Raw genomic sequence first — 25482 nt, forward strand, 5'->3', positions numbered from 1 at the left:
GAACAAAAGCAACAGGCAGACCACTGCCAGCCCTGTTGTTGATGCTTGCTTGTGGGCACTGAAGCCCTGCTACTGCTCAGCGCTCAAGCAGCACACATTACACCACCAACTGGCACACAAGCTTTCATTCCAGAACCAACCAACCAACCAGATAAAATCTCCTGGCAGCTTTCATTTACACAAGGCCACAACATTTTTCAGCAGTTCATAAGCATTTAATTCCTCACACCTTCCTCATTAGAAGAAATCGTCATACTCTCTGTACTACACAGCAGAGTGTGCCAAATTTGTACTATTTGCTTGGTTGCACACTCTTGGTGGTCCTTTCACTCTCACCCTCCCTTCTTTTTCCTTTTAGAAGCCAGTCAGTGTTTTGTTCTACAGCCCAGACCGTGCCTACTGGGCTTCCTTATAACGTGTGGTAATAAGCAAACAATTACACAACTTGGTACCAGTGTAGAGAAAATGAATCTTCTTGCATAAAAGAAATGCTTAGAGAAAGCCAAGTAACATGCTGGGATGCAGTAGAATGGCTGGAGAGTTAACAACTGCTATGTATTATTCCAATATTAAAACCAAAGTCAGCAGGCACTGAAACACTGCTTATTGATTTTTACATTTCAGATTTAAAGAATTTTGTCTGTCTATATGGCACAAGAAAACTGATCTGGGTAGAAATGGCATTACAGTGCCTGGTATTTCCTAGCTATATGCAGACACTAGAAAGAGTGAAGTGGCTTAAAGGATAGCAAACAGATTTCCCTGCACTCAGTGCTCGCATCTTTCAGATAAACAACAAAAAATCCAGATAACCAGCTAACAAATTATTAAATATGCAATATGCTAGTTAGACTGAAGAAAAGTTGACACAGAATAGTTTCTTAGATACAGAATCAAGTTTTATGTGTGGCTATATCCAGGGATAACGTCACCCTTAGACTATTCAGTCTAATTTTTTAAGAGACAAACAGAAATAGAACCTTAGATTTTTTTTAAAGTAACACTTACAAAACTACTATGAATAGAGAACTCACAGATGTAGTGAATAAATAGACTATAGCAGCCTTCACATGTATATCAGCTAACATTCCAAGTCCTTATTAAAAATTTACAGATTTTGCAATAGCATTATAACACCACCACACCCAGAATTAACGACAGAGCATGTTATTGTTATTAGAGAATGGCTAATGAACAGGAAAAAGAAATACTGAAGAAGACAACACAGAAATGCAGAGTATGTCACATTTACCTACTGCTATGCAGGCTTAAAATTACCTTGTCTTTAAACAGAGAAACATTTCAATTTAGACTGCCCAAAATTAGACCTAATACTGACCCTAGCTGCTAAATGCACTCCAGTATTTAAACAATCTTCTCACAGCATACATGAGATAAAGAAACTTTCTTGATAGAAAGCATGCAAGGAGAGATGGTGATGGCACTAAAAGCTTTTATAAACTTTGTCACTGGTAGTGGACATGCTCTTTTCTTCCTCTGAGACAAGTGCTAACTCCTAACAAACCCGTGGCAGCACATGTAGCCTCATAAGATTTCTCATAATGACTCATAATCTCAGAAGATTTTCCTTAAAGATTTTGCTACAGAAGACACCAACTAGAACTGATAAACAAAAGCACCTTTCCCTAGAGGAAGTTTTTCTGTCAAGCATGTATTTCCAAAAATGTACCATTAAAATTTACTCTACTTGATTCAGTTAGTCTTGTCATAGATCTTTAATTTTAGATATACATAAAATAATTTTAAAAAGTGCAAAAAACAGGATGAAATCTAACAATTTTTCTTCTACATATCTGTTGCATACCTTGAAGAATTGCCAGTCCTTGTATTCATTCTGATTACAGTGTGTAATCATAACTTTGGATCCATCTGGTCCTTTAGTTAAGCACTGATCATACTGCATGAGTTGATTAGCTTCGTTGATTCGAAAAAGCTAACAGAAAAAAGAAGCCATTTTTTTAACAGTTGACTCAAGAAGTATTTTAGAAACACTGAAAATGCAAGGAAACTGCTACATTCAAAAAAGTCTCTGGTTTTATTACACCTGTCTTTCAGGAGGGTTCTTCATTTTGCACAATGTAACACACCTTTACTATCACAACAGTAAATTTCATGGATAACTTTCCTGTAGGATTTAGAAGGCTAAGAAACTTAACCAGCAAGACAAAAATGGTGAAGGGATTCCTACCGGGGAGACTTCTGAAAAGTGTTTGATTAAAAACCTTTGTATGATTTGATGGTCAAACAGTCCACTATTTTTGTAAAAGTCTGGTAGCAAGACCTTGGTCCTGGACAGTAATTTCATGTGAAAACAGTAAAACTTTGACATTTTACCCATGGAGGAAATCAAACCCATGCATCTAGATACAAAAAGATTATCTTAGCTACTTCTTATTAAATAATTATTACAGGGGGTTTTGTGTATCATATCATATAATATCATATCATAGTTTAGGGAACCTTTTCATTAAATATCAAAATAAAAGAGAATTTCCAGGGCTACTAAGAGCTAACCCATATATGATTTGTAAAAACATCATCCTGCATGTGATTTCTGTCTGATGACTATCATCACAAAACTGCCTGGTTTAAGTTTACAATGGCTTAAATAAGGACTTTAAATTCTGAAAAAATTTCCACCGAAAAAGGAGGTGTAGAGACACCTTTGTGTGGTAATGTGAAGGTTTGCGAAGATACAGGTCAAACACAAGAGAAGTTTGGGTTGCAATCATCTAATAGTAATTACGTTCTGTCAATTAATTTATAAATGGAGCAGACAAATTTCTATTCAATTTCTTCTCTCGTGTGGTGGAAGATGAGTTATTGCACAAAAGTGTTTTATACTTCCATTAGAGCAAAACAACTTTGTGAAATAATTGAGACAGAGTGAATAAAAGGGTTTTCCTGAAAGATAAATTATTAAGTGAAGATAAGTGATGAATCAGCAGCAATGCTAAGAGCCGTAGTTACTCTAATGCAGTGATTTGATTGCTTCCTCATGCTTTGGAGAAGAGACTAAGAATTTGCCTTCAGTTTTGCACCAAAATGTTTGAAATGGTATTTTCAGATTGCCATACTTTAGCAATGGCATTACGCTTATGGAAAACCCTAACTCCCATCTTTGTAGCAGGCACCTAAGTGACTTTATGTACAGGCTTAACAGAAAACTAGCCTGTTATCAATCCACAGCAATCAATTCACCTTCAGACTTGCCTCCAACCTCCTTACCTGATTTCCTCCCATTCTGTGGCATGGGCCAAGCTCAACAAAGCCACCATTGGTGTGCCCCATGCTGTCAATGCAGTAAGAGGTTTCAAATCCTCTAATCTGGAAAAGAGGTTTTGCAGTCTAAGTTACTCTCAAGGAAAAAATAAGTGACAAGGAGTTCAGAAAATTCCCATTTATTTTTCAAACCAGGAGCAGGTATCTGACAGAGAGAGATGAGACAAACCTGTGTATGAAATTTAAATACTGATGTAACCATTCTGGAAGATGGAGCTTCAAGCTGCGCATGTTAATTTGCAGGCTCTTATATGAGTTGGAGTACACTGATAAGTTAGAGTTGCAGAGCTTAGTTCCAAATTAATAGCACCAAAATATCAAGTATTTTAATTTATTCAATCTGCTATCAGAGCATGTTCCATCTCCCACGTCTTCATAAATAAAGCAGGAGCTCAGCTAAGTTGCTCTCTCTCATCTTGTGGATGAAGAGAAGCGGGATGCAGAGAAGTTATGCACAGCAGCTATTACCCACAGCCAGGCACAGCCCACTGGCCCTGCTGCTCAGATGTACCTTCTGCAGCAGCAATTACATGGAAAAAAAAAAAGAAATAAAATTGACGAGAGGCAGGCACAGACATAGGAATAAAGAACAGAAGTCCTGTCATAAAGCATGCCTCAACTGCTGATTATCTCACTCCCTTCTCAGAAGGGCCAACAAGCAGATTTAAAAAGACTTTATGACACAAATAACATTTTCCCCAGATCTATTTTCTTTGCCAGAGCCTTCTTCCCCTTCGTAATGGTACAGAAAGTCTGGAGGACTAGGCTTAGACCTGACTTCCAGAGAGCATTAGGGAAGATGAACCCCTTTCATCTCTTATGGTTTGGAAATGCAATCAGTGTGGTGTTACAAATGGGGGGGGAGGAAGGAGGGATTTATCAGATGTAGGATAACTAGTAGCCTGTGAAGAAGAGTTGAAGAAAACTTCAGAGAAGTCTCTGAACTTAGAACTTTCCTGTTGCTTCACCAGACCTGCTCGCTTTTACCAGAGATGATTTCCCGCAAGGTCGCCATTATTATTTTATTCTCTTCAAATGCTTTCACCTCGGTGATTAGTTTTATAAAATGTGCCTTCATAACCCTTTATGTAGATTCAAAAGAAGCTCTAAGGCTAATATAAGTAGCTGATGCTTTGTGCTAGCTTTCAGGTAAGAAATCAAGGTAGCATTGTTCACTTGGTCCTTCAGATAAAAGATTGTTTGAACCACCTTTCACCATGCGCATGCTCTGTATCGCTAATTCTTCTGAGAAATTAGAGATGACACTTCCTTAGCCATAAGAAACAGCACAGATGTGTACTTTTTAATCCACGTCTGAAATTACAAAAACAGGTCCATCATATCTTGAGAAAGAAGGTTGTTAAATTTGGTGGGATACAGGATTTCTTCTCAGCTAGCAAGAAGATTTTCTGATTTTGCCTCAACAATCAGCAAAAGTGAAATTAATAGGAGAGGGCAAGGCTGGAACCAACTGCAGAGGGGAAAAAAAAATCTAAAAGCAGGCAGGGGACCTGTAGTAAGTGCTCTCCAAGGTGTGGGCTAAATGCTAGAATGAGACAAGCAGGGTTCAGTGAGGTGTCCTGCATTCACCTGGTGATACGCTACCTCTCTCTGCCAACCACCTGAAAATGCCACATTTATAACCACTTTCTTAATTTAGTGAAGTCATACTTATATACAGTTACAGAATCATATCAAATTATTACATGCAGATAAGGGATTCACTGAGGCTATAACTGTATGAGTACACCCCAGTCTAGTAAGCATGGGCAGAACGTACTCCGCCTTGATTTCATGATCTATTCTCTAGGCCTTCCCAGAAAAATATTTTCACCTATTAATACTCCTACACGCAGGATTCACATTTTTTCTTTTTAGAAAACCTAAATTCCAATTATGGAAAAAAGAGCTTTACATATAATTGAAGACAGAGTTAGGCATAAATCATCCATCAATGACCTGTGGAGCTAATTAAAAAAAATTACACCAGTGAAAGTAGATATAATTTTTTCCTGGGGTTATATTTCTATAGCTCTCTGGTTAGTACCACATAGCTTAGTACAGCAGTAATCAAACAGCTTGTTCACAGAGTGACGTCAAGTAACAATTGCTTCCTTTTGAATTCCCAATTTTTAAAAAAACCTAAAATACACAGAGGTTATGTGCTGTACTTACCTCTCCCCAGTCCACGTTTTTAGGTGGTAAGGGATAATATGAAGTTATATCATATGCTATTTCTTCCATAAACCACTTAAAACTTTTGCAGTTGTGATCTTCACGGAATTTTTTCAGCTCAGATATATCTCCATAGGGTAGCGCTTTTGTCTCCGGCCGACTGGCATAGAAGTAATCTTTGTATTCGTCCCACCATACCTCTACAACTCTGACGTAGTTCTGTGAAGAACAAAGACACTGCTGTGACCTCAAAGCACACGCAACAGGTCAGGCACAACTCCACGTTAATAACTGAAATGTAAGGATTTATCCTCTTAAAAAGTAGCAGCTTGAAATTATTATATAGCACTAATAAATTGTCACCATCAGTAGATTATACAAGATGCATGAATATTATTTTCAAATTGCTGTTTAGGACTGAAGCCAGCAAATTAAACTGGGTTGCTTAATGAGAGTGTAAAGTCTTTTTCTAAGGTTAGAAAATGTTTATTTGAAACAAAGCCTTTTCAGTTTTGTGTGCAATAAAATGTTGCATTCATTTGCTGTTACCAGAACTGCAATTCAGGGTTTCTATTCACCTTCTACAGTTTTAATACAGAGAATGATACATGTTAGTCCACTAACGGGGAAAAAATTCAGTCTTAAATGGGTCAGCTATTTGGAGAAGGGGGAAAATTAGATAGCTCACTTGGTGAACAAGCCTCTCTCTCACATCTTTCTTCTCCTTCTCTTTGTTGGTTCCTACCTCTACATTACCTATACAAATTCTAGATGCACACCTTGCTTTGTACAATTCTTTAGCATTAATGACCTGGTGTTAAATCAGTCTTAACAGATCTGACTAAAGGCACAAATTATTGTGACTTTAACCCACATCCAGCACAAACTGAACAAAGCTATAAAAAAAGGACATTTACTGTGGGGGATAGGAGGGTACCTGAAGAGGAAAAAAAGCTATTTCTACATCTTACCTTGGACAGAGAAGTAACTTAATATTTAAAAACACTCAGCAGTGTTTTGTTGCATTCAGTAAGCAGATCAGCAGAGTCATGTAAGGTGTTTATATATGCAGTAAATATTTTTTATCAGATTTTCAGAAGACCGAAATGGTTTTTATCATTTCCAACAAGGCAAACATATATCTTGCCTGCACTGAGCAATGGAGCTATCATTTGCTATCCTGCCACCCATTGCTCCGTTTCTACTCCCAGATACTGGCCTCCCTTGTACTGGTCCTAGTCCTTGTTTCATCAAAATGTTAATCAATTCACGTTACTAATAAGAGACTTTTTTTTGGCTGAGACATTTCCTTCTCAACTAACTATCTTGGCTCAAGCCATACTCTAAAACCCTACCAGTAGTCATTGTCAAAGGTAATGTCTTGGAAGATTGCTCTGGGATTGGAATTTACCAGGAATTGTGTCTTTGGGAATGGGATTTACCAAGGCCAAAACAGTACACAAGAGAAAGCTTAAACTAGGCTATAGGAAATCCTAGCAGAAGGGTTGCCTCTCTTCCTGCTGGTAGATGCAAACTGATATGGAACAGTTTTTCTTGATTCAAATTATCCCTTCAAATATAGACAGCTGGCTCACTCTTTTCTTGAGGTGGAGTCTAATTTTAATCTCACATCTTGAGTAACATTTCTAGAACCTGCAAGGTACCTGAGGAGTTACCAACCTTTATGGTGAAATGCAAAGCATGCCATTTTCTCAGGTGTCATTTACTGCTTCTTAACTAACAAAAGCAGTCACAAAAGTCTGAGAAACGCTAGATTACAGAATTTGCTAACTCAGCCTAGGATCACACCCTATCAAGATAAAGAGGGATTTCAAACCCATGATCATCATCTCTAGGAGTGTGTGATAGTTACTGGAGTTGTTCATACATAGTTGGGGACAGCCCAGAAATGGCTTGAAGGGCTGACATTAAGTAATATGAAATGTGATTTGTACCTCAAAGATGGTGGGGGAAGGCTTTAGAGCAAGAAGATGGGTTCCAGGAATTTCTACCCTTAATAACTGTGGGATTAACACAAAGATTTTTCTCCCATGAGGACGACCGTCTTAGCTTTGGATATTAAACAGCTTTGATGAAGTGCTTTCTAAATTATTACTGATAATTTCAGCAGATTTATCTAAAACTGCTCTTATCTGAAATCAAAACCACCTTCAAGGTTATATCAAAACTGTACCTTTAATGTAGGAGAAGACCCAACATACACAGGGGGTGGATTTCCTTGCCAGCCCTGGAGACGATAGATGTGTCCAACACGAGAACAGGGAACAAACAGCAGTTTTCCCCCACACTGCCAGATCTACAAGTTAAAGCATAGGTATTATTAATATATATGCACAGGAATTTAAGACAGACAGATAATAAATTATGGAAGAAATGTCAGCTACTTTTCTTACTATGTTGACTGTGATATATTTACATATTTTTTGCTTCATTTGTAAGCATAAAGAAAATAGGTCTCTGAAATGAAAGGCTGCACTGAATACATCTCCAACTCAGCCATGAAGCTACTCAACTAAAATACTTCGTTAAAAAGCTTTTTAAAAGGTTGGGCATCTCATTCCATTATTATTTTAAAACAACAGTAACAAATGAGTGCACAAAATCTGGAACTGGGTAATCTTTATTATGACAGAATAAATGATATTTTGATTTCATTTAAGTATCTCACATGCCATCACTAAAGTGGGTTTTGGTTAGATGCCCATTCACATTTAAGTTTTTCTTAATAAAGACTAGTAGGAGATAAGGATGTCTTAGGTAACCCTTTGCTCCAAGTAGGAACAGATTTTTTGTTAACTATAGTAGCTGAAAATAAAAAATGGGTAAAATATATCACCATTCTGAAATCCCCCTCTCCCACACATCTTTGGATAATCCCTTTACGGGAAAAAGAAAACATACCTAAATCTGAATTTAATTGCTCATAGTTTGCACAAGTTTAGTTGTAGCATCAAATCCAAATTCAAGCTAACTGTGGGGATGTTCCAAATTCCAGATCAAAAATATGACTCACCAGTATTAGGAAAAAAGGGCAGAATAGCTTACTTTCTTCATTGCATCATGATATTAATTTTCTTAAGTTTCATCAAAAAACCTCCTCAGATATGCAAGGCCATTCATAACATTTGCTATCTAGGAGCCAGCATACAAGACTGATAAATGATTAGTTCTTCTGAAGATTGGTTGTGACCTATGTGAAACAAATTTGGAGGTCTCTACATAATAAGCTTTTAAATTACAGAACTACTGTATGTAATTTCAATCATGATTTTGCTCTAAGCAAGATGGAGAATTATATGGATAAAGACCCTGTGTATGTAACATCCTCAATAACTACCTTTTGCATATGCATTTACAGCTGAGCAAGTGCACTCAGAGCCTTCCTCTAAATCAAGAAGAGCAAGAGTAGCTAAAAGAGCTCTGAATGTACTTTTACAAAAATTCAGCTATGATTTCTCAGATTGCTGCTGAGGATATCAGACATCTCCACTTTTGTTTGTTAATTGGTCCAGATTCTTGCTGTCTGCCACTTGAGTTATTATGAATACTGAAGCTACAAGAAGCTAATGACGATAATCTTACATTTCCTGCTAACTGAAGAGCATGCATACGCCTAGGAGTGAAAATAAAATCCTCTGCAGTGATTATGAATTATGCAGTTAACGTTTCAGTTATGAAGACTTCTCCTGTAAAGAAGTTCTCTCTCATTGCTTTCATTAGTAACAGCATTTTTCTATACTCACTATGAGAACACTCAGTTTCCCCTCATCAAATTTGAGAGTGTGCTTTCACATTAGATATTTGAGGGGCGTTGCAATCCCAAACCATTAACAACATCTAGATTATGCATCATTTGTGTCTCAGCACTAGGCCACCTCTCTGAACACTTCTATCCCAAAGCCCACAAGTAAACACTGAGGAGACACATCTCTGACATAATATCTCCTCACAACAAAACCTTCTGGGCTTCATAAGTCAGAGGTAGGCCTGCCTGAACTCCAAACAGAAGTATTTATAGAAAAAAAATCTATTAAATTGAATTAAGTTTCAAATATTCATGTTACCTTGTAAGAAATTTCAAAATTTTCACCACCCCAAATTTGAAGCCCTGGATCATAGAGACCTAGTTCAAAGAAGAAATCACGTTCAATGGCAAACAATCCACCAGCCATTGCAGGGGATCTGAAAGAGAAAGACAGTGTAACCCCTTCTGCCAAAAGTCTCACTTTCAGAGAAAGCAATAGTTAAAGAAGCAATTCACAGTTAACGTATAGTAAAGATCAGGTAAATGGCAATACACTGAAAAATCATGAAGCTTTGTCACCAGATTGCAGCAATTTTTTGAAGTGACATCTATATAATTTTTAGTTAAGTCACAGTTTTTATTATGTTGTAGGTTTTCTTCTAAAATTAATTTATTTAATTAATGAATTTGATGATACAAAACTTTGGTCCAAATTATCCATTTAGCCAGTCAGCATGCTTCTATTAATATAAATTTAAAAAAAAGGAGATAAGAATCAGTGTCATGAGATGTTTCTCTCTTGAAAGTTTTTCAAGTTTTTGAGATAACATACGAGACTGCAAAGCAGATTTAGGCTTATGTTCTGAGGAGCTGCCACATTGAAATATATTGTCTATTAAACAAGCAAGAGTTTTTCCAGTTAAATGATACCTTTCTTATCTTCTTCCTCTAGCTCTTTTTCTACTACTGCCATAGGAGACACTTTACATTATTCTCAGTAAAATTTTTAAGAGGGTGTGGATAAAGTTGTACAAGGTTTCCATTTTGGTTTAGTCTTTTTTTTTTCTTCTTTTTTTTGCCTTTAATGGCTTTGTAAATCCCTTCCCATATGGCAAGATTCAATTAGTAAGTTTTAATGTGTCAAAAAGATGCTGTGGTTTGGATTAGAGCATGTGCTGGTTTTGGCTGGGGTAGAGTTAATTATCTTCACAGTGGCTGGTATGGGGCTATATTTTGGATTTATGCTGAACATGGTGTTGATAATATAGAGATGTTTTTGTTACTGCTGAGCAGTGCTTGCACAGAGACAAGGCCTTTTCTACTTCTCATACTGCCACATTGGCAAGGAATTTGGGGGTGCATAGGGGGTTGGGAGGAGACAGCCAAGACAGGTGACCCCAACTGACCCAACAGATATTCCATACCATATGACATCATGCTCAACATATAAAACTGGGGGGAAGAAGGGAGAGTGTTTGGAGTGATGGTGTTTGTCTTCCCAAGTAACTGTTATTATATGTGGTGGGATGGCTGAACACCTGCTTGCTCATGGGAAGCAGTGAATTAATTCCTTGCTTGTGTGCATGTTTTTTGCTTTCCCTATTAGACTGTTTTTATCTCAACCCATGAATTTTTCTAACTTTTAGTCTTCAGATTCTCTCCCTGATCCTACCGGTGGGAGCATGAGCAAGCAGCTGCATGGTGCTTGGTTGCTGGCTGAGGTTAAACCATGACAGAGCATTTTTGCAGAACAGCTCTAAGCAAAATTCTTTGGTAGTTTGCTCACACTGAAATAGAGAGTAGTATATGTTAAGCCATTTCCAGTGCACATAGCAAGCATTTTTCACCTGAGGATCAATAAATATATGAAAACCCTAATGTATACAATCTAGAGTCCTTAGTAAGTAGACAATTTTAAAAAAAATGTAAGGATAAAGTGAATTCTTTCTGACTTCAAATGATCTGCAGTGCTGAAAGGAGGATCTGAGAGCCCAGATCACCCTGGTGAGCCAAATAAAACACAAGTGAAATACTCAAATTATTGAGATGGGTCATTTCAAGCACTATTCATACATTTCTAGCACTATTCATAGTCTCTTCATTCTATTAGATTTCTAGTTTAGTGGTGTTCCTTTTAACAGCAATGTTAATGTATTTCCTTTCCACACATAAATGTCTGGAGAACTGCTTAAGAAAAAGTGACCTGTAGGGTTAATATATATCCCTCTCTGCATAGCAGAGGCAAGGCAACAGAAACATAGCCACTGACTGTAAGTATTATGGTTATCAGTTTAGTTGCTGTCCAAATCAGCTGATCAGATGCCAAGTTACTGCTAAACGTCCCTTTCTACTTGCTGCCTATTGTATTTTCCTCCAACACTGCTTTCGTATCCCTGTGGTTCAAAGGGTAGGAAACCAGCAGGCACAGCAGGGGAAAGCACGTTGCACAGCCCAGCCCCGTGGTTTTCCTGCACTTTTGGTTTTCCTCAGCACCATAAAGACTTGGCAAGTGCAGATACTGAAGTCTGGGCCTCCAGCGTGCTGTCAAGTGTGTTAAAGAACACAGTAAAATCCACATAAGCTCAGTAGTTTACTTTATAGGATATGAAGAGGTAAGCATAATGTTACTGAAAGAAGGATTCAGTCCTCGGGCAAGTCTCACATTACAAAAAGTTTGTCTCTGTGCTTTAAGCTGTTGAGGATATTTTGTCTGTTTTCCTTTTAAAATAAGCAATCCTGGCTATGGTTTCAGCAAGACTTTTACTTGGTCTTACTTGCCTTGGTACTGTTGCAAGAAAATGCACACAGCTGAACATAAACAGATGTAGGGCATTTCTCTGAAAGTATTATTAAAAATAAAGTCATCTTTTAAACCATTCAGAGAACATGTGTTTTGTGTTGCTGGGAACCGTTTAAAGGATTTTAAGACCTGTTTGGATGGTAAACACAGAACACAACAGCGATTTTTGAAATAGTTTATCCCCCTCTAAGCGAATATTAAAGTTCCAATGTGGACAGCCTCACCAGAAAATGGTATTATTTATACTGTATACAAAGCAGATCAAATCTTCATAACTTGCTTGCATGTGTTGCCATTTTAGCAAAGAATAATCATGGGTGAGGATAGGGAATTACCAACATCAGTTCTAACAATGTTTAAATCATATATACAAGCAATAGAAGACATCAGATTCTGAATATGTGAGGATTGCTTTCAAATGTAGTAATACAATTAGTTAAGTGTGAAGGGGAAAGTAATAAAAACCAGCAGAACCTCAGTCTCCCAGTCTTGAAAAGCCAATCAGAAACCCTAGTTTCTAAGCTAGGGGTTCTAGCCAGTTTTTGTTTTTTTGGGAAGAAACCATACCCCACTACAAAGTGTAATAAAAAAGCAGAACTTCTGTGGAAATTATTGGAGTTTTCTCACAATATAAGGTACTGTTTTAATCTTTATTCCTTTTTATTTTTAATGTTATACGTATTATATTAAAATTCTTTGAAAATATCTAGCCAAGATTCTTAAACAGTATGCTTCTTTGTCAGATGTGATCTATTATGAAGCAAGCGGGAGAAATATGACAAAAGGGATTTTTTTGATACACATGCATAATCCACCAGCTGTATGCATGCATCAGGCCATGACAGCAGGCTACAGATTTTATGCATTACCTTCTATTATAAATACTTACAGCATGCTTGTTATTTCAAATCAAATGGTTAAACAAGCACTGTTGTTTCCAACACTACTTCAAAAAAAATATCATAGCTAAATAGAGTTTCCCCTGGCAACGAAGTTATACAATATTTTATTTTGCCAAACAAAACCCGGTCATTCTAATGTGCACCCTATTAACCATATAAGAGCAGGAATGGAGAGGCAACACAAGGTAGCAAAGATATTTTGTGCAAATAGTCAGTTGTGGCAAACAGGTCCAACTAAACAAAGCAGTTAGTGTGGTTAGAAATGTGAAGGTTTTCAGGCTGGAAGTACATGCAAGTTTTAGTGGATCAATATTGACTTCAGAAAAAAAAGAAACGGGTAAGTGATTTAGTGATTACCGATACGGTTCAGTTTTTGTCTTTCTGCTTTCCTTCTCTTTCTTGGTCAAGGGAACCCTCTTCCATAGCATACTCCAATCCCACGCTCCTCTAGCAAACCCATCTTCGTCACCACCCCCTTGGGGCACAATCTTATAAGTGTTGCCATCTATGACATCTATAAGCGGCACAGTGCATGTGGTTCTGCAGGGTGGCGGGTGGTGGCAGGGAAGATGCAGGTATGTGCAAGGACCCGCATGGCACACGTGCACCGACCGTAGTTCATGGGAAAACAGGGGTGGAGGGAAAAACGAAAGGGTTTAGAAAATTATTCATAATGATTCACAGTATGTAAACAGCTCTCTTTACCGATAAGGCTCAGTTTTATGCTTTCGTTTTGACTTTTCCTTGTGGTTTAACGGAATTCGTTTCCATAGCAAACTCCAGTCCCAGGCCCCTCTGGCAAAACCATCTTCATCCCCACCTTGTTGTGGCTCAATGGAATAATCATTCCCATCTATGTAATCTATTAGAGGTACAGTACATGTAGTTCTGAAACATTTATAGAAGGGAAAGAAAGAGCAAAATACAATTTCAGAAGAGCAATCTCTCTAATCTGAAATTTACACCATTAATTAAACTTATAGAGCAGTGTATATAAAAAGTCACTTGTAAACATATTAAAAAAAATGAAGCATCATTAGAAAAAAGATATAGTTTTTCCTTTATGCTGATTTAAGAGGTTCTGAAAACAGAAAAGTTAGGTCTGAGATGCAAATATATCAACTTATTTATCAGCACTTTTTCCGTTATGTGTACTTCTTGACATTGGTCTTCTACTAAAGCACTGCTAGAGGCAACAGAGGAGCCCTCAAAGGGCTAGGGTTCTCATAGTATTATTATTTCCTGTAATTTTTATTCATATTAGATCTTAGCTGTCAACAAGTATGATGAACTCTTGGCTTTTACTAGTGTTAACACAGATATTCATTATTCTGTCCTATTCAACTGCCCTGAAAATACAGCCTCTCAGGGTAAAAAAACATTACTAGTGCTCTTCTAGCAGCGGTCTTCAGTAGAATTTTTCCTGTTTGATTTGCAGTACACTCCTCTTTGTGACTGATCACATACGATATTCACCAAGGAAAAGACATTATCTTGTCATTGTCCCCACATTTTCTAAATGAGTTTCCTAGTGACCAAACTTGGAGCACTTCCATGTTTTTAAGTGAAATCTTATGAGATAAAAGAGTGGTGGAAAAAGAAATGTTAATACCATGCTCCTCTTTGAGGCAGCAGCAGCAGCAGCATGCTGCACCCAGGGCTTGGAAGAAGGCTGCCAAGCATTGCCCTCTGGCACCATGTGTAACCTCCACCTCTGTGGGCAATGCTGGAGGATGCCTCTAAAGCTGCCTGATCTCGCCAGCCTTTCTTGTGTCAAACAGTAATACACACTCAATGGAAGCCCACAAGCATTTCCATCTTCTCTCTAGTATCTTGGCCCAAATATAGTCTTGAAGTTGAGTTACAGCCTTTAAAACACACAAACCCCAATTCTTCAAGAGAATCCTGGAAGCACAACAGGTTAACAAATAGTTTTTAGGATTAAGCAGCTATTTTATGGTATTAAAGAGTTTAAACAAGCACATGGTTTCCTAAACACATATACCCTTGACTACACAAGCTAAGAGTGTGGCGCCACACAGCAACAACAGCATTGTAACAGCTGGAAGAAATGAAACCCCCAGACATCTCTCTCTTCTGTCACCTCTCACAGATCTCCCCATCACAATGCAGGCACTTCAACCAGAAACTCCTAGCAAGTGCCTGGGCTTGTGGCAGAGAGAGGCTCAAGCCCTGACCTTGCTTTGCTACAAACAACACTCCAAAGTACTTCAGAGCGAACAAATAAGGCCATATATCAAGACCAAAGATGAGAAAGTTATAAAACTCTTGAGATCACAGAGGCTTTAAATCCCCATTAAATCAAAACATTTATTGCTACTTTTCCTCTACCAAAAATCAAGTTTTTGTTTAGTTATTTTGTTTAACCAGGCTCCTTATTCAGCTATAACAGAACATTTTATAACAGTGCCTCAGATCATTGTAAAAAACAAGACTTGTCTTACACGTAATCTACACTACGCAAAATATTCAGTATGCCTATTAAAATAAACTATCTAGAGATTAACTTGCCTGACTATTTTCCTTCCTCCTAATGTACCTTTTATGCTGTGGGATAATGTAATCATCATACAGAAAATATTTATATAGTTTGATATAGATATAAAACATATTGACTATAGTTTGAAAAGTGAAGATTGTTACTGTGCCTTTTTTTCCTAAAAAGTAAGACACTGGAAATAATGGCAGAACATTACCTGTCCTTAGATATAGGAGCTATGAGTGGTGCATACCAATTAATTCCCACCTCACAGTGGGCATCAAGGTAAACCAAAACCTTCAAAAGAAAAAAAAAATATATTTCTGTATACAACATTGCAGTGATTTAATTAAGCTTATTTACATTGAGATACAGAGATATAAACATGAAAATGAAGATTGAGTAAAACTGATCTATTATTAAAACAGTATCAATAATATAATAATATAATACTACATTTCCACACATCTATTGGAACCACCAAAACCTCTCCCCCCAAAAAAGATAAAAAAGACAATCTTGTGTGTGAACTGGCTCCTACCTGTCCAAGTTTAGCCTTCTGGGCTCCAATACTTCTAGCTTGGATCAAACCTTCTCTCCTCTCATTTCGAAATACCTTTACAAGGCCATTCCACTGCTTAATATAGTCATCCAGCCTCTCTTGTAAGTGTGCTATCAAATAACAAAGAAAAAAATTATTTTGGTGATTTTTAATAATAAACAGTTTTGTACTCTTAATACAACCCCAAAATATCTACAGACCTTCACAAGAACCTTTATTTCAACCACTCACAAAGACTAAAACTGAGGAGATCAAGACCTTTGACCTCATGGTACAGAGGTTTATCTCTAGCACATTGGAAGAAAAAGCATCTGAAGTGGTTGGCCACATCACAGGGTTGACAATTCCCAATCACTTCAATATATGACATAGTAGCTTAGTGGTTTTCATCTATATTCCAAGAGGGCAGAGAAGTTTCTACACTTTAGCACACAGACTTTCCTCATCAGATAATGTCAATGTACAGTTGAAGGCATCACTTCTCAGTTAAACTTTTCTCTTCCTTCACTTTCTGACTCATAAAATTTTCTGTCAGTTTATTAAATCTAGAAACCTGAGGCAGGAACCCACCGTGCTCAGATTATTGCCCTTCCTCATACAGACCTGTTCCCTCCTGGGGAGGTCTTCCACTAGTCTTCTAATGAAATTAATAAGAATAATTGGAGGGCCAGAAGTGAAAATGGGACCTTTGTCAGTAAAGGGATGAGTAACCATGTAACAATCAAGACGAGCTATGCTTAAATGGCTTCGGATTTGTATTTGCACATTGGTCTTTGCCAAACTACTCTGGAAACCACATTCCTATTGCACAATGTGAAAAAAGGATCCTAGTGTTGCATAATATTTTGCCCAGATGATTCTGTTGAGAAAACTCATGAAGGCAGCAGGGCTGATAATCAGGCACCTCCTGTTTGAGGCTATGCTGATTTAGCTACTGGTGTTCATTTAAAATCTATTTTTGTTCTGAAAGGCTCAAAAGAATTGCCTACAGCTTCAGTTTCTCTCAGTCAGGAACCAAAATAAGCCACTTAAGCTACAGCCGAGGCATCCATTCACTGGTTTGCATCAGTTCCAAGGGGCTGATAGATGCCTGTGCTGATCTAACCAGGAGAGGGGACATGTGGAAGTGGAAGAAGAAGGATGTCCCTTTCAACTGCAACGGGCCATCAGGTTACTTCAGTAGCAACATTTCTTGCAACCTGAATGAAAACGATGAAGTCCGGAGACTTCTGCAACTTAGTTTCAGTGTCTTTTATATTCTGGTTTAAAAAAAAGCTACATATAATTGTAGTGGAAATGGTGTTTTTTTGAAGTGAAGCTTCCAAAATTGAAAATTCAGCAATTTTATCAAAGAACAATCTTCTGAAATCACTATCTTTTCATACGCTTATTATCCTTTCTCTCCATCTTTATAAAAGAATAAGTTTTCTCAACTGAGTTTTATGTATTCTCTTCCCACACACATTTACAATTTCTTTTGTAAATCCTGGTGTATAAGGAAAACCTCAAGGATACACAAATGTCAAATTATAGAAAGAACAATTTTATCACATATGCTGAATAGAATAACATATCATGTAATAAATAGAGAATATATGATATGATAGCTGTGATATAAATTTTTATAGGATAAAATCAACAGAGTTTTGAGGTCATACTGAAGTGGTACGAAGAGAATCTTTATACCACACCATTAATTATGCTGCAAATTCCAAGTATGTGTTACAGAAGGACTGTCAGGAATGTTTTAAAGATTTAAAACCTTAAGTTATTTCCAGCTCTCCTGCCTATGAAGCCAAATGTTTTAGTTATCAAATGTTCAACTATGTAAGGCTCACAGGGAGCTGTAAAAACCTGTCATATTGATTGTGTAAAGCTTTTCTACAGTACAAGTCTCAGGACTGTGCAGTCCATTATCTGAAACCGTGCCAGCGTTAGCAGCAAGTGCTATTTCCCATAGGAAACCCGAATTTTTCCTCCTTCCCATACTACAAAGCCTGCATGACAGCAGTATATAAAATCCCAATACTTTTACAGATAAAAATACTGTTTGGCCAGCATTAAATTTTGTTCACCTAGAATATGTATTTATGACATCTGTCAACAGCCTTACAGAAATCTGGTTTTTGTTCAAAAATGTATATTTTATCTTTCAAAATATTATAACCACCAACCTGGCCTTCCCCTGTTTGAGTTCCTCTCTCACATTTGACTGCATGATTAAAGCATGAATCAGTGTCTTTTAAAAACACATAGTTTCTCCAAAGGATCTTAGGCATTGCAGATTAGAAGGTGGAAGGAGGAGGAAAGCAGTTTTTTTCCCCTTGACTCATGGACATTAGTTTGAGAACTAGAAAATGGTATCAGAAGTCCTCCCTAAAGCAGCTGCCTTTGACTGACCTGAACTGTAATACTACTAATGTGGGGCTCTCGGCTCTAACACAAACACTGATCAGTGCTTCAGTTTCCCCACAGCAAGCACCATTAAACAGGTTAATAAAAATACTGTAACCTGTCTACTCTCATTACTTCCCTTCTGGTTATCTCACGGGATGCTGCATCAGTGGGAAATACAGATAGCAATAAAGAAAAAAATAAGTAAACACAAAAGGTTGACAAAGCCTTTAAATGCTACTAGGAACATTGGTATTGACCTTGCAGTCAGTCTTTACAGGTGCACAGACTACAAAAGCTGTACCAGCTGAGATATTGACCTCTATGCTCCAGAAAGAAAGCAAGCTGGTACCCAAACAGGTAACAAGTGGTTGAAGACCTAATACCCAACTGTAATTGTAGGGAGCTTTAGAATTCTCTTTGCCCTTCCATAACAGCTGTTTCCTTCACACAGCTAACATTCACAGGAAAACAAACTTTTTCTATGAAGAAACACAAGAAAAACTGGGAAAAAAACCCATGTGCAACAGTGTGGCCTCACTGACACTGCTGCAACACTTCTCAGACTCTAATACAGAGGTCTCCATTGAAAATGGAGATAGCATCATTTACTTAGCTAGGCATCATCTTCTTGCTACTGTTCCCTTTGTGCTCTGACAAAGGAAAAAATGCCAGAGTACAATTCAGCACATATCTCTGCACAGTTCTCCACAGTCAAATCCCGCAGTTTGCAGAAGAGATTAAGGAAAAAGTGTCATTCAGCAAAAAGACTGCTCCCAACTGACTTTATACAAAGAATTATAATGCAAAGAACATTTTCCAAGCGTTGCAACTGTTCCTCCCTGTAAGGCATAACATATATAAGCTTCTATGCAGCTGCAACTCCCTTCCGATGAAAGAGGATTTCTCAAAAGGAAGGACAGGCAGGGGTTTTTATGAGCCAGTCTTTAGAAGTGTTTGCAACCACTATGTTCCATTTTAATTTTATATCGCTGGAGAAGGCAGCAGCTAAGAAATAAGGACAGTCACACTGAGTGTGAGCAAACATCTACCCAGTCCAACTCCGGGCTCCAAGAGCATAAGATGGTCTTTGCTGGGTGGAAAGGCAGATATGAAGTGTGCAGCCTGAAAGTAGGTGGGGAAAGAGAAAATCCTGTATCTGTGCTATCAGCATGGCTTTTCTTCTGGCTGGAAAAGCAAAAAGCTGCCAGCAGCTCTGCTGTGATTAAGAGAGTTTGTGTTTTGCAGCTCTCCTAACAACTGGAGATGTCTTCAGGCAGCTTGGCACGCTTTGCAACCCATACTAGTTCATCCTTCTCTCCGGGGAGAAAGAAGTGGAGCGAGATTCTACTCTCTTGGCCGTTTTTCATCTACAACACAATTTGAATTATTGAAATTAAGTTAATTATATTTACCAAGTAATAGCCTAAAGCAGTTTGAAGAATTATTATAGTTAAATAGTGCAGTTGCAGCAAGGTGTTCAGAGCAATTCCAGCCTGTGCTTGTCTTCCAGTCACTCATACCTGGGAAAACTGCACCTTGAGCTTTCTGTATTGAATTTTCTGATTCAAGAAAGTTACTTGGGAAATTGAAGTGTGGCAAATATAGAGGCCTATAGAGGTCTACTGGATGTTAGGTCCAGGCTAGCTATATCTGCTAACCATTCATTTATGAGCAGAAAGCTAGAAAGTTCTGTATTTCAAAATAAATTTCTTGAAAAATACTGCTTTTATTTAACAAACATCATCTATTGGAAAACTAGTATGAGTTGTTATGCCAGACAAACTCATTCCATGAACTACATATACATTGCAGAGTCAGCTAAAACTCACGTGAAACCCAAGTACCGAGCCCTATCATTAGTAAAAAATCTGGTAAATTTTCTAGAGACAGTCAGTGTCATAGTTACTTTATACAGCTAACTCAGTCCTTGAATAGCTCTGAAGGAAAGCTGTGATCCCAGCTGAAAAGCAAAACACAGTATATGTCTGCTGACTGAATTATTAAAATAATTACGAGAGAAGATATTTTTATTTTATAGTATGTGCATATATCTAAGCCAAATTCTCAACAGCTGTTAAAGGATACAGGAGACTATAATTTAGCATTCAAAATCTTTATTAGACTAAGCATAGTCAAGTTTACAATACAGGGAACTTTTCCTCTCCTGTTAAAACAAACAGAAAATGATATCTACCTATCTACAGGTACAGTGTGAGAATTGACACAAAATAACTATTTTTAATAGTGACTTATACTCAAAAAAAGGTAAATTCAGCTATGTGATGAGTTCAGTTTTAAAATTTATAGTGGATATACCCACAGAAAACAACTCCCACAAGGCTGGAACTGGGAGAAGCCCAGATCACTCAATAAAAATACGAGTTTCAGAACAGTCATCTGTTTTCTATGCCGCTACACAATTCAGCTATTATAAAAACAAAGAGGAGGGTGTCCTGTGCCGCTGACCAAACTTGCCTGTGTTCCTAAAGCCATCATCATTGTCTAGAAGAGACTGTTACTCCACACATTCAAAATTATGTTTTTATTTATGGGTCTACCCTTTTTCTCTGTCAACTTCTATTCAAGAATTATGCTGCAATAAAATCCTACAGAATGTGCAGCTCTGATGCACTCTTTTGAAATTTGTTTAAAGTTTAAAATCAGTCAGATTTCCTCTATATCAGTCAACTTATATCTCTAGGATACCATTTTCAATTCTTCTCTGTATTCAGCCTTGAGTTGCATTAACACTGAAGTTATCAGTTTACATTTATATTTATACGAATCACATATAAGTACCTGCATCCTGACTATAAAACCAAGACTAGAATATAAATCACAAAGGATGAAGAAAATCTCTGGACTTTTGTTGATATGTAGGACTCAAAGAAAGACAGAAATTAAAACATACTTAAGTTCTTATAAGCTCCTCCCCTAAATAAGAAACAATAAAAAGCTTAATATAATGTTTAATTTAAAAAGGATGTCAGAATCTAAAAGGATATTGAAAATGAATCAGATAATTTGATATCCTTAGATACCTTTTAATTACAGTTAAAAAAAAACAAAAAAGAGACATCTGAATTCCTATATGGAATAAAGAAAGGAATTATTCCTAACAGGCTTAGCTCAAATGCCTTTGATACTGTTCAAACTACTTGTTTTCACAAGAGCTATGAGGGGTACTAGGTATCCCAGCTTTCTTCTATATACTACTCAACAACTGTGGTAGAGAACTTGCTACAAATCCTGTATTTCAAACAGCTACAGAATACAAAGGATTGCTACCTTTACAAGAACAGTTCATTGGAAGAGCTTTCCCTTCACTGAAAACTCAAAGGACTGTGAAGAAGCAACCTACTTTCCTTCCAGAGTCAACATGGCAGGTAAGAAATCAAAAGAAAACTATTTTAAGAAAATAAAAGTTTCCTATTCTACAAGTAGTGTGTTAATATTCCAAAAATACCTTTGTTGCTAAAATCATCAATCAGCACAATTTCTGCCAAGTATTTCCTTGGTGTTCTCTTAATGACACTGTGGACTGTCCTCATGAGCGTGGACCATCCTTCATTATGGAAGACAATGACAACGCTGGAGGTGAGCAGGTTATCGTCATAATGCCAGTATTTGCATCTGTAAAAAGATTTGATTTTATTAGTTTTCACAATGTGATTACAGAACTGCTTAACAACACCTTTGTGCAAATGACATCTTCACTTGTGGCTATCCTTCAAATTTAAGAGGAAGAGGATATAAAAGGTAATACAGCTTAAGTGCACTACAGAGGTATGAGGCCCAAAGAGCAACTTCCTTCCCACCTAGAGCCTTTTTTCCTCCTGAAAGAGGTGCGATGCAGCCGATAAATGATGAGTTCTGCCTCAACATTTACATGCTTCCTCCTGTGTAGGTGGCTGGTATTGCACAGACCCCACCGAGAGACCTCTGTCACCACCACCACCACCACTTGCTGCTTGTGCAGCCAGTAGAGAACAGTGGAAGAAAGGACCCAGACTGCAGCTGCGATGAGTGTCCTCTTCAAAACATCACACTTTAGGATGGGCTGCGTATTTGGCTCACCAACTGCATCACATACACAATAAGGAAGTGCTGTTTCTTCCTAAGGCTCTTTAAATCATATTTACCCAGTAGAAGGACTCTATAAAATATTTCTGTTTGCTTTATACAGTTCACATGCAGAATCTGCATAATTAGCAAAGTTACATTGTTGTGGCAAGGCAAAACTCATTAATTTCTGCTCTTTCACAATAAAATAAATTTAAACATAGTAAGTAAACTTACTAGAAGTACAGCAGCAGCACACGAAAATCTCATGTCATCTGCTCTGCATAAAACTATTTCCTTTTGCAAAAACCATCAGAAAAGCATAGTTACTCATAGGAAACGTAATCCCATGGCAGAGAAAATGTGATTTTTACTATCCATTATCCATGGTTAAACTTTTAGGTTAACTAGCTAAAAAAAAACAACCTTACCAAAACCATTCAGTCCTCCATTCCCTTACTCAAAATGCTAAGTCATGTGTTTCACCATATGTGGGAAATTAACAGCTTTGGCTAAATTTTTGCAATCATACATTTCTCTTTTAAACAAAATACAAACAAAAATTAAAAAAAAAAAAAAAAAGACTGCCAAGCACAAGTTTCAAATCTGGCCCAATTTCAATTGGCTCCTTTCTTGAAAGATATGAAAACACAGGGACAAAAAAAATACAAGACAAGAGAGAAGAAACCAAACAAAAATACTGCAGAAAACTCAAAGGAATAAAGTGAGAAACTGAACACTGAAGTGCTGCCAAATTTTAGAAAAAGACAAGAATTTATAAATAATTTGAAAGTGTAATGTCTATATAAAATTTGACAAAAACGCTATCACAATAACAAAGAACACACATTTTGATCAAAGTTAACGATTTCTAACTCTACAAATGCATTAAATGGGAATTCAAGTAACAGGTTCAATTTAGCACGCATCTGGCTATAATATACATCTTTCAGTAGCCAACATGACAGATCACAATTGCATCAACAGAGTGTGCAAGACTACTCAGTGTCAGAAAGACTGACACAGGAAACGTAACTATTGCCTATGTTCATCTCTATTAAACTTTTTCAATTGAAGTATCTGTATCAATGGGTTCTAGCTTGGTGTGCCATGAAACTCTGTATTCATTTAAAACATTTTGCATTTCTATTTCTCTGTGGACCTGGACTCAGGTATTTTTTCCTAAGGGGTTAAAAATTATTTAGAAAACAAGCAATATGAGTACTTCAGTCCACATTTTCCAATACCTATTAATCACATTTATAAACAATGGATTTAATTTGCAACTATAATGTTCATTTCCCCAACTGCATCCCAAAGTGAGACTGTTCACAGTCTCCCTAATTACAATCAGTCCAAGTATTTCCTTAACTGGAAGTTTCCCCAGCTGATCACTAGCCCCTTTTCCAACTATAATAATTCAATTCCTATCACCAAACACACAGACATAGCACTTTTGATTTCAATGAGCAAAATCCTTCCTTTTTTCATCTTTCAGCAAGTAAAGTCTTTAATAGAAAAAGTCTAACTTTTCAAAGACATCTATCATGTATTAAGAAATTATTAGTGACAAATAAAAACTTTTAAACTTACAGATGCACAAACTTCCATAGTTATAGTTCTCTATATACAATAAGAAGCTTAAATGCACAGAAACATTCCTGTGTTTGAAAAGAATGGCCTTAATCATTAGAAATCACTAGAGTTTCTGAAATTACATTCAGTTAAACATGGAAAAACTCACTTAACAGATCTACAGGTATTTAAAGGGTGTGTCTTTAGTGAAGAAGGACACATTTCACTTATTGTCAGGGAACAGCATAAATATTTATTTCTCACCTCACAGAAAATGAAAAACATTTGGTAGAAACATGCTATTAATTTTGGTCCCGTGGGAAAAGAAAATTACAGAATCAAAACAGACTACAACCAAACGGTATCTAATAAGGCATTTCTTTTCTTAGGTGAGCTGTAAGCAACGTCTGAAACAGCACGATCACTAAAAGTACAACTTACTGACTAAAGTCCTCCAGCTCAATTGTTTTTATGCCTGAAGTAGATGCAGCTAATCATAGTTACAAGTTACCAACATACAAGTGCTAGACTGGCTGTTTAAAAGGTTCAGGCCACAGATGCCTTCTTTCCACAGATCCTTCTCAAAGATTCCAGCTGATTACAGAATGCAGTACTACCATTTGTAGCACAAGCATTTAAGCTGTCAACAACTTACTTAGCCATTTGCAGAGATAAAATTGATATCCTATCTAGGTGTGTTAAGTGGGCTGTGTAAAAGGAATATTTAATATGTTTAATAACAGATTTATAACAGAACTGTGTTGCTTTACACATATATGTTAATTTTGGTGATACCGTTATGTTAAAATGGAGGAAAATGAGGTGTCATACATTCAAAAAAAAAGCATACCAGCTGAATGTTGTTCAAGAGCTCTGTTTAAGAGGTAGTAGAATAGCACCTTTTGCCTCAAAGGAGAAGGCAGTATCTGATGCAGCTTGCACTGTGCCCCTGACCTGCACCTTCAGCAGTTTAGCCAGGAAACTGTTTTGCTCTCCAAATAAAAAGACCGCAGTTTCAAACTGCCTTCAAGGGCAAAAACAAAGCAAACACTGAAAAAGAACCCAAATCTTTTGGTTGCTTATTTCTTCCACTTCCTGCAGTATAGGTTAGTCATATTCAGCAACAAAATGGTGAAGAGTATAAGAATCAATGACAGTATGTAGCTTTATGTAATTTTAAAAAGCCGAACCAAGTACAAACCCCTGAATTTAACAATACAATCTGTGAACAATTTATAACCCTTAAGCAATTTTTGATCTGCATTTCATAAATTTTGAAAACATAAAACCAAAGGTCTAGAAAGGCTTTTTGCTATACATCTGACTTAATCTCTTCAAATCTGTCAACACACTTTACTTTTTAAAGTTGAAAAATCATGCGTTGCTAAATGTGCCATTTGCAAGCAGTGAAGCACTAAATTTATATCTCTAGTAAGAGCA

The 25482-nt window shown here is 37.1% G+C and overlaps 1 protein-coding gene across 3 annotated transcripts in view; it reads right to left on the reverse strand.

Annotated features, from left to right (window-relative positions):
* Positions 1-25482, reverse strand: part of GALNT7 (polypeptide N-acetylgalactosaminyltransferase 7) — a 79999-nt gene that overhangs the window by 3139 nt on the left and 51378 nt on the right. For 2 of the 3 annotated variants that reach the window (XM_027676720.1, XM_027676718.1), the window contains 9 exons: positions 21872-22038; positions 15988-16118; positions 15664-15743; positions 13304-13486; positions 9564-9681; positions 7673-7795; positions 5479-5697; positions 3250-3348; positions 1826-1954 (listed from right to left, as the gene is read on the reverse strand). In XM_027676720.1, coding sequence (XP_027532521.1) covers positions 1826-1954; positions 3250-3348; positions 5479-5697; positions 7673-7795; positions 9564-9681; positions 13304-13486; positions 15664-15743; positions 15988-16118; positions 21872-22038 — 1249 coding nt within the window. Of the gene's footprint in view, positions 1-1825; positions 1955-3249; positions 3349-5478; positions 5698-7672; positions 7796-9563; positions 9682-13303; positions 13487-13651; positions 13835-15663; positions 15744-15987; positions 16119-21871; positions 22039-25482 lie in introns of all 3 variants that reach the window. The other variant, XM_027676719.1, reaches the window with a different exon arrangement.

The sequence above is a fragment of the Neopelma chrysocephalum genome, unplaced genomic scaffold, assembly GCF_003984885.1.
Source record: "Neopelma chrysocephalum unplaced genomic scaffold, ASM398488v2 Primary Assembly neopelma1_42, whole genome shotgun sequence".
NCBI lineage: Eukaryota > Metazoa > Chordata > Aves > Passeriformes > Pipridae > Neopelma > Neopelma chrysocephalum.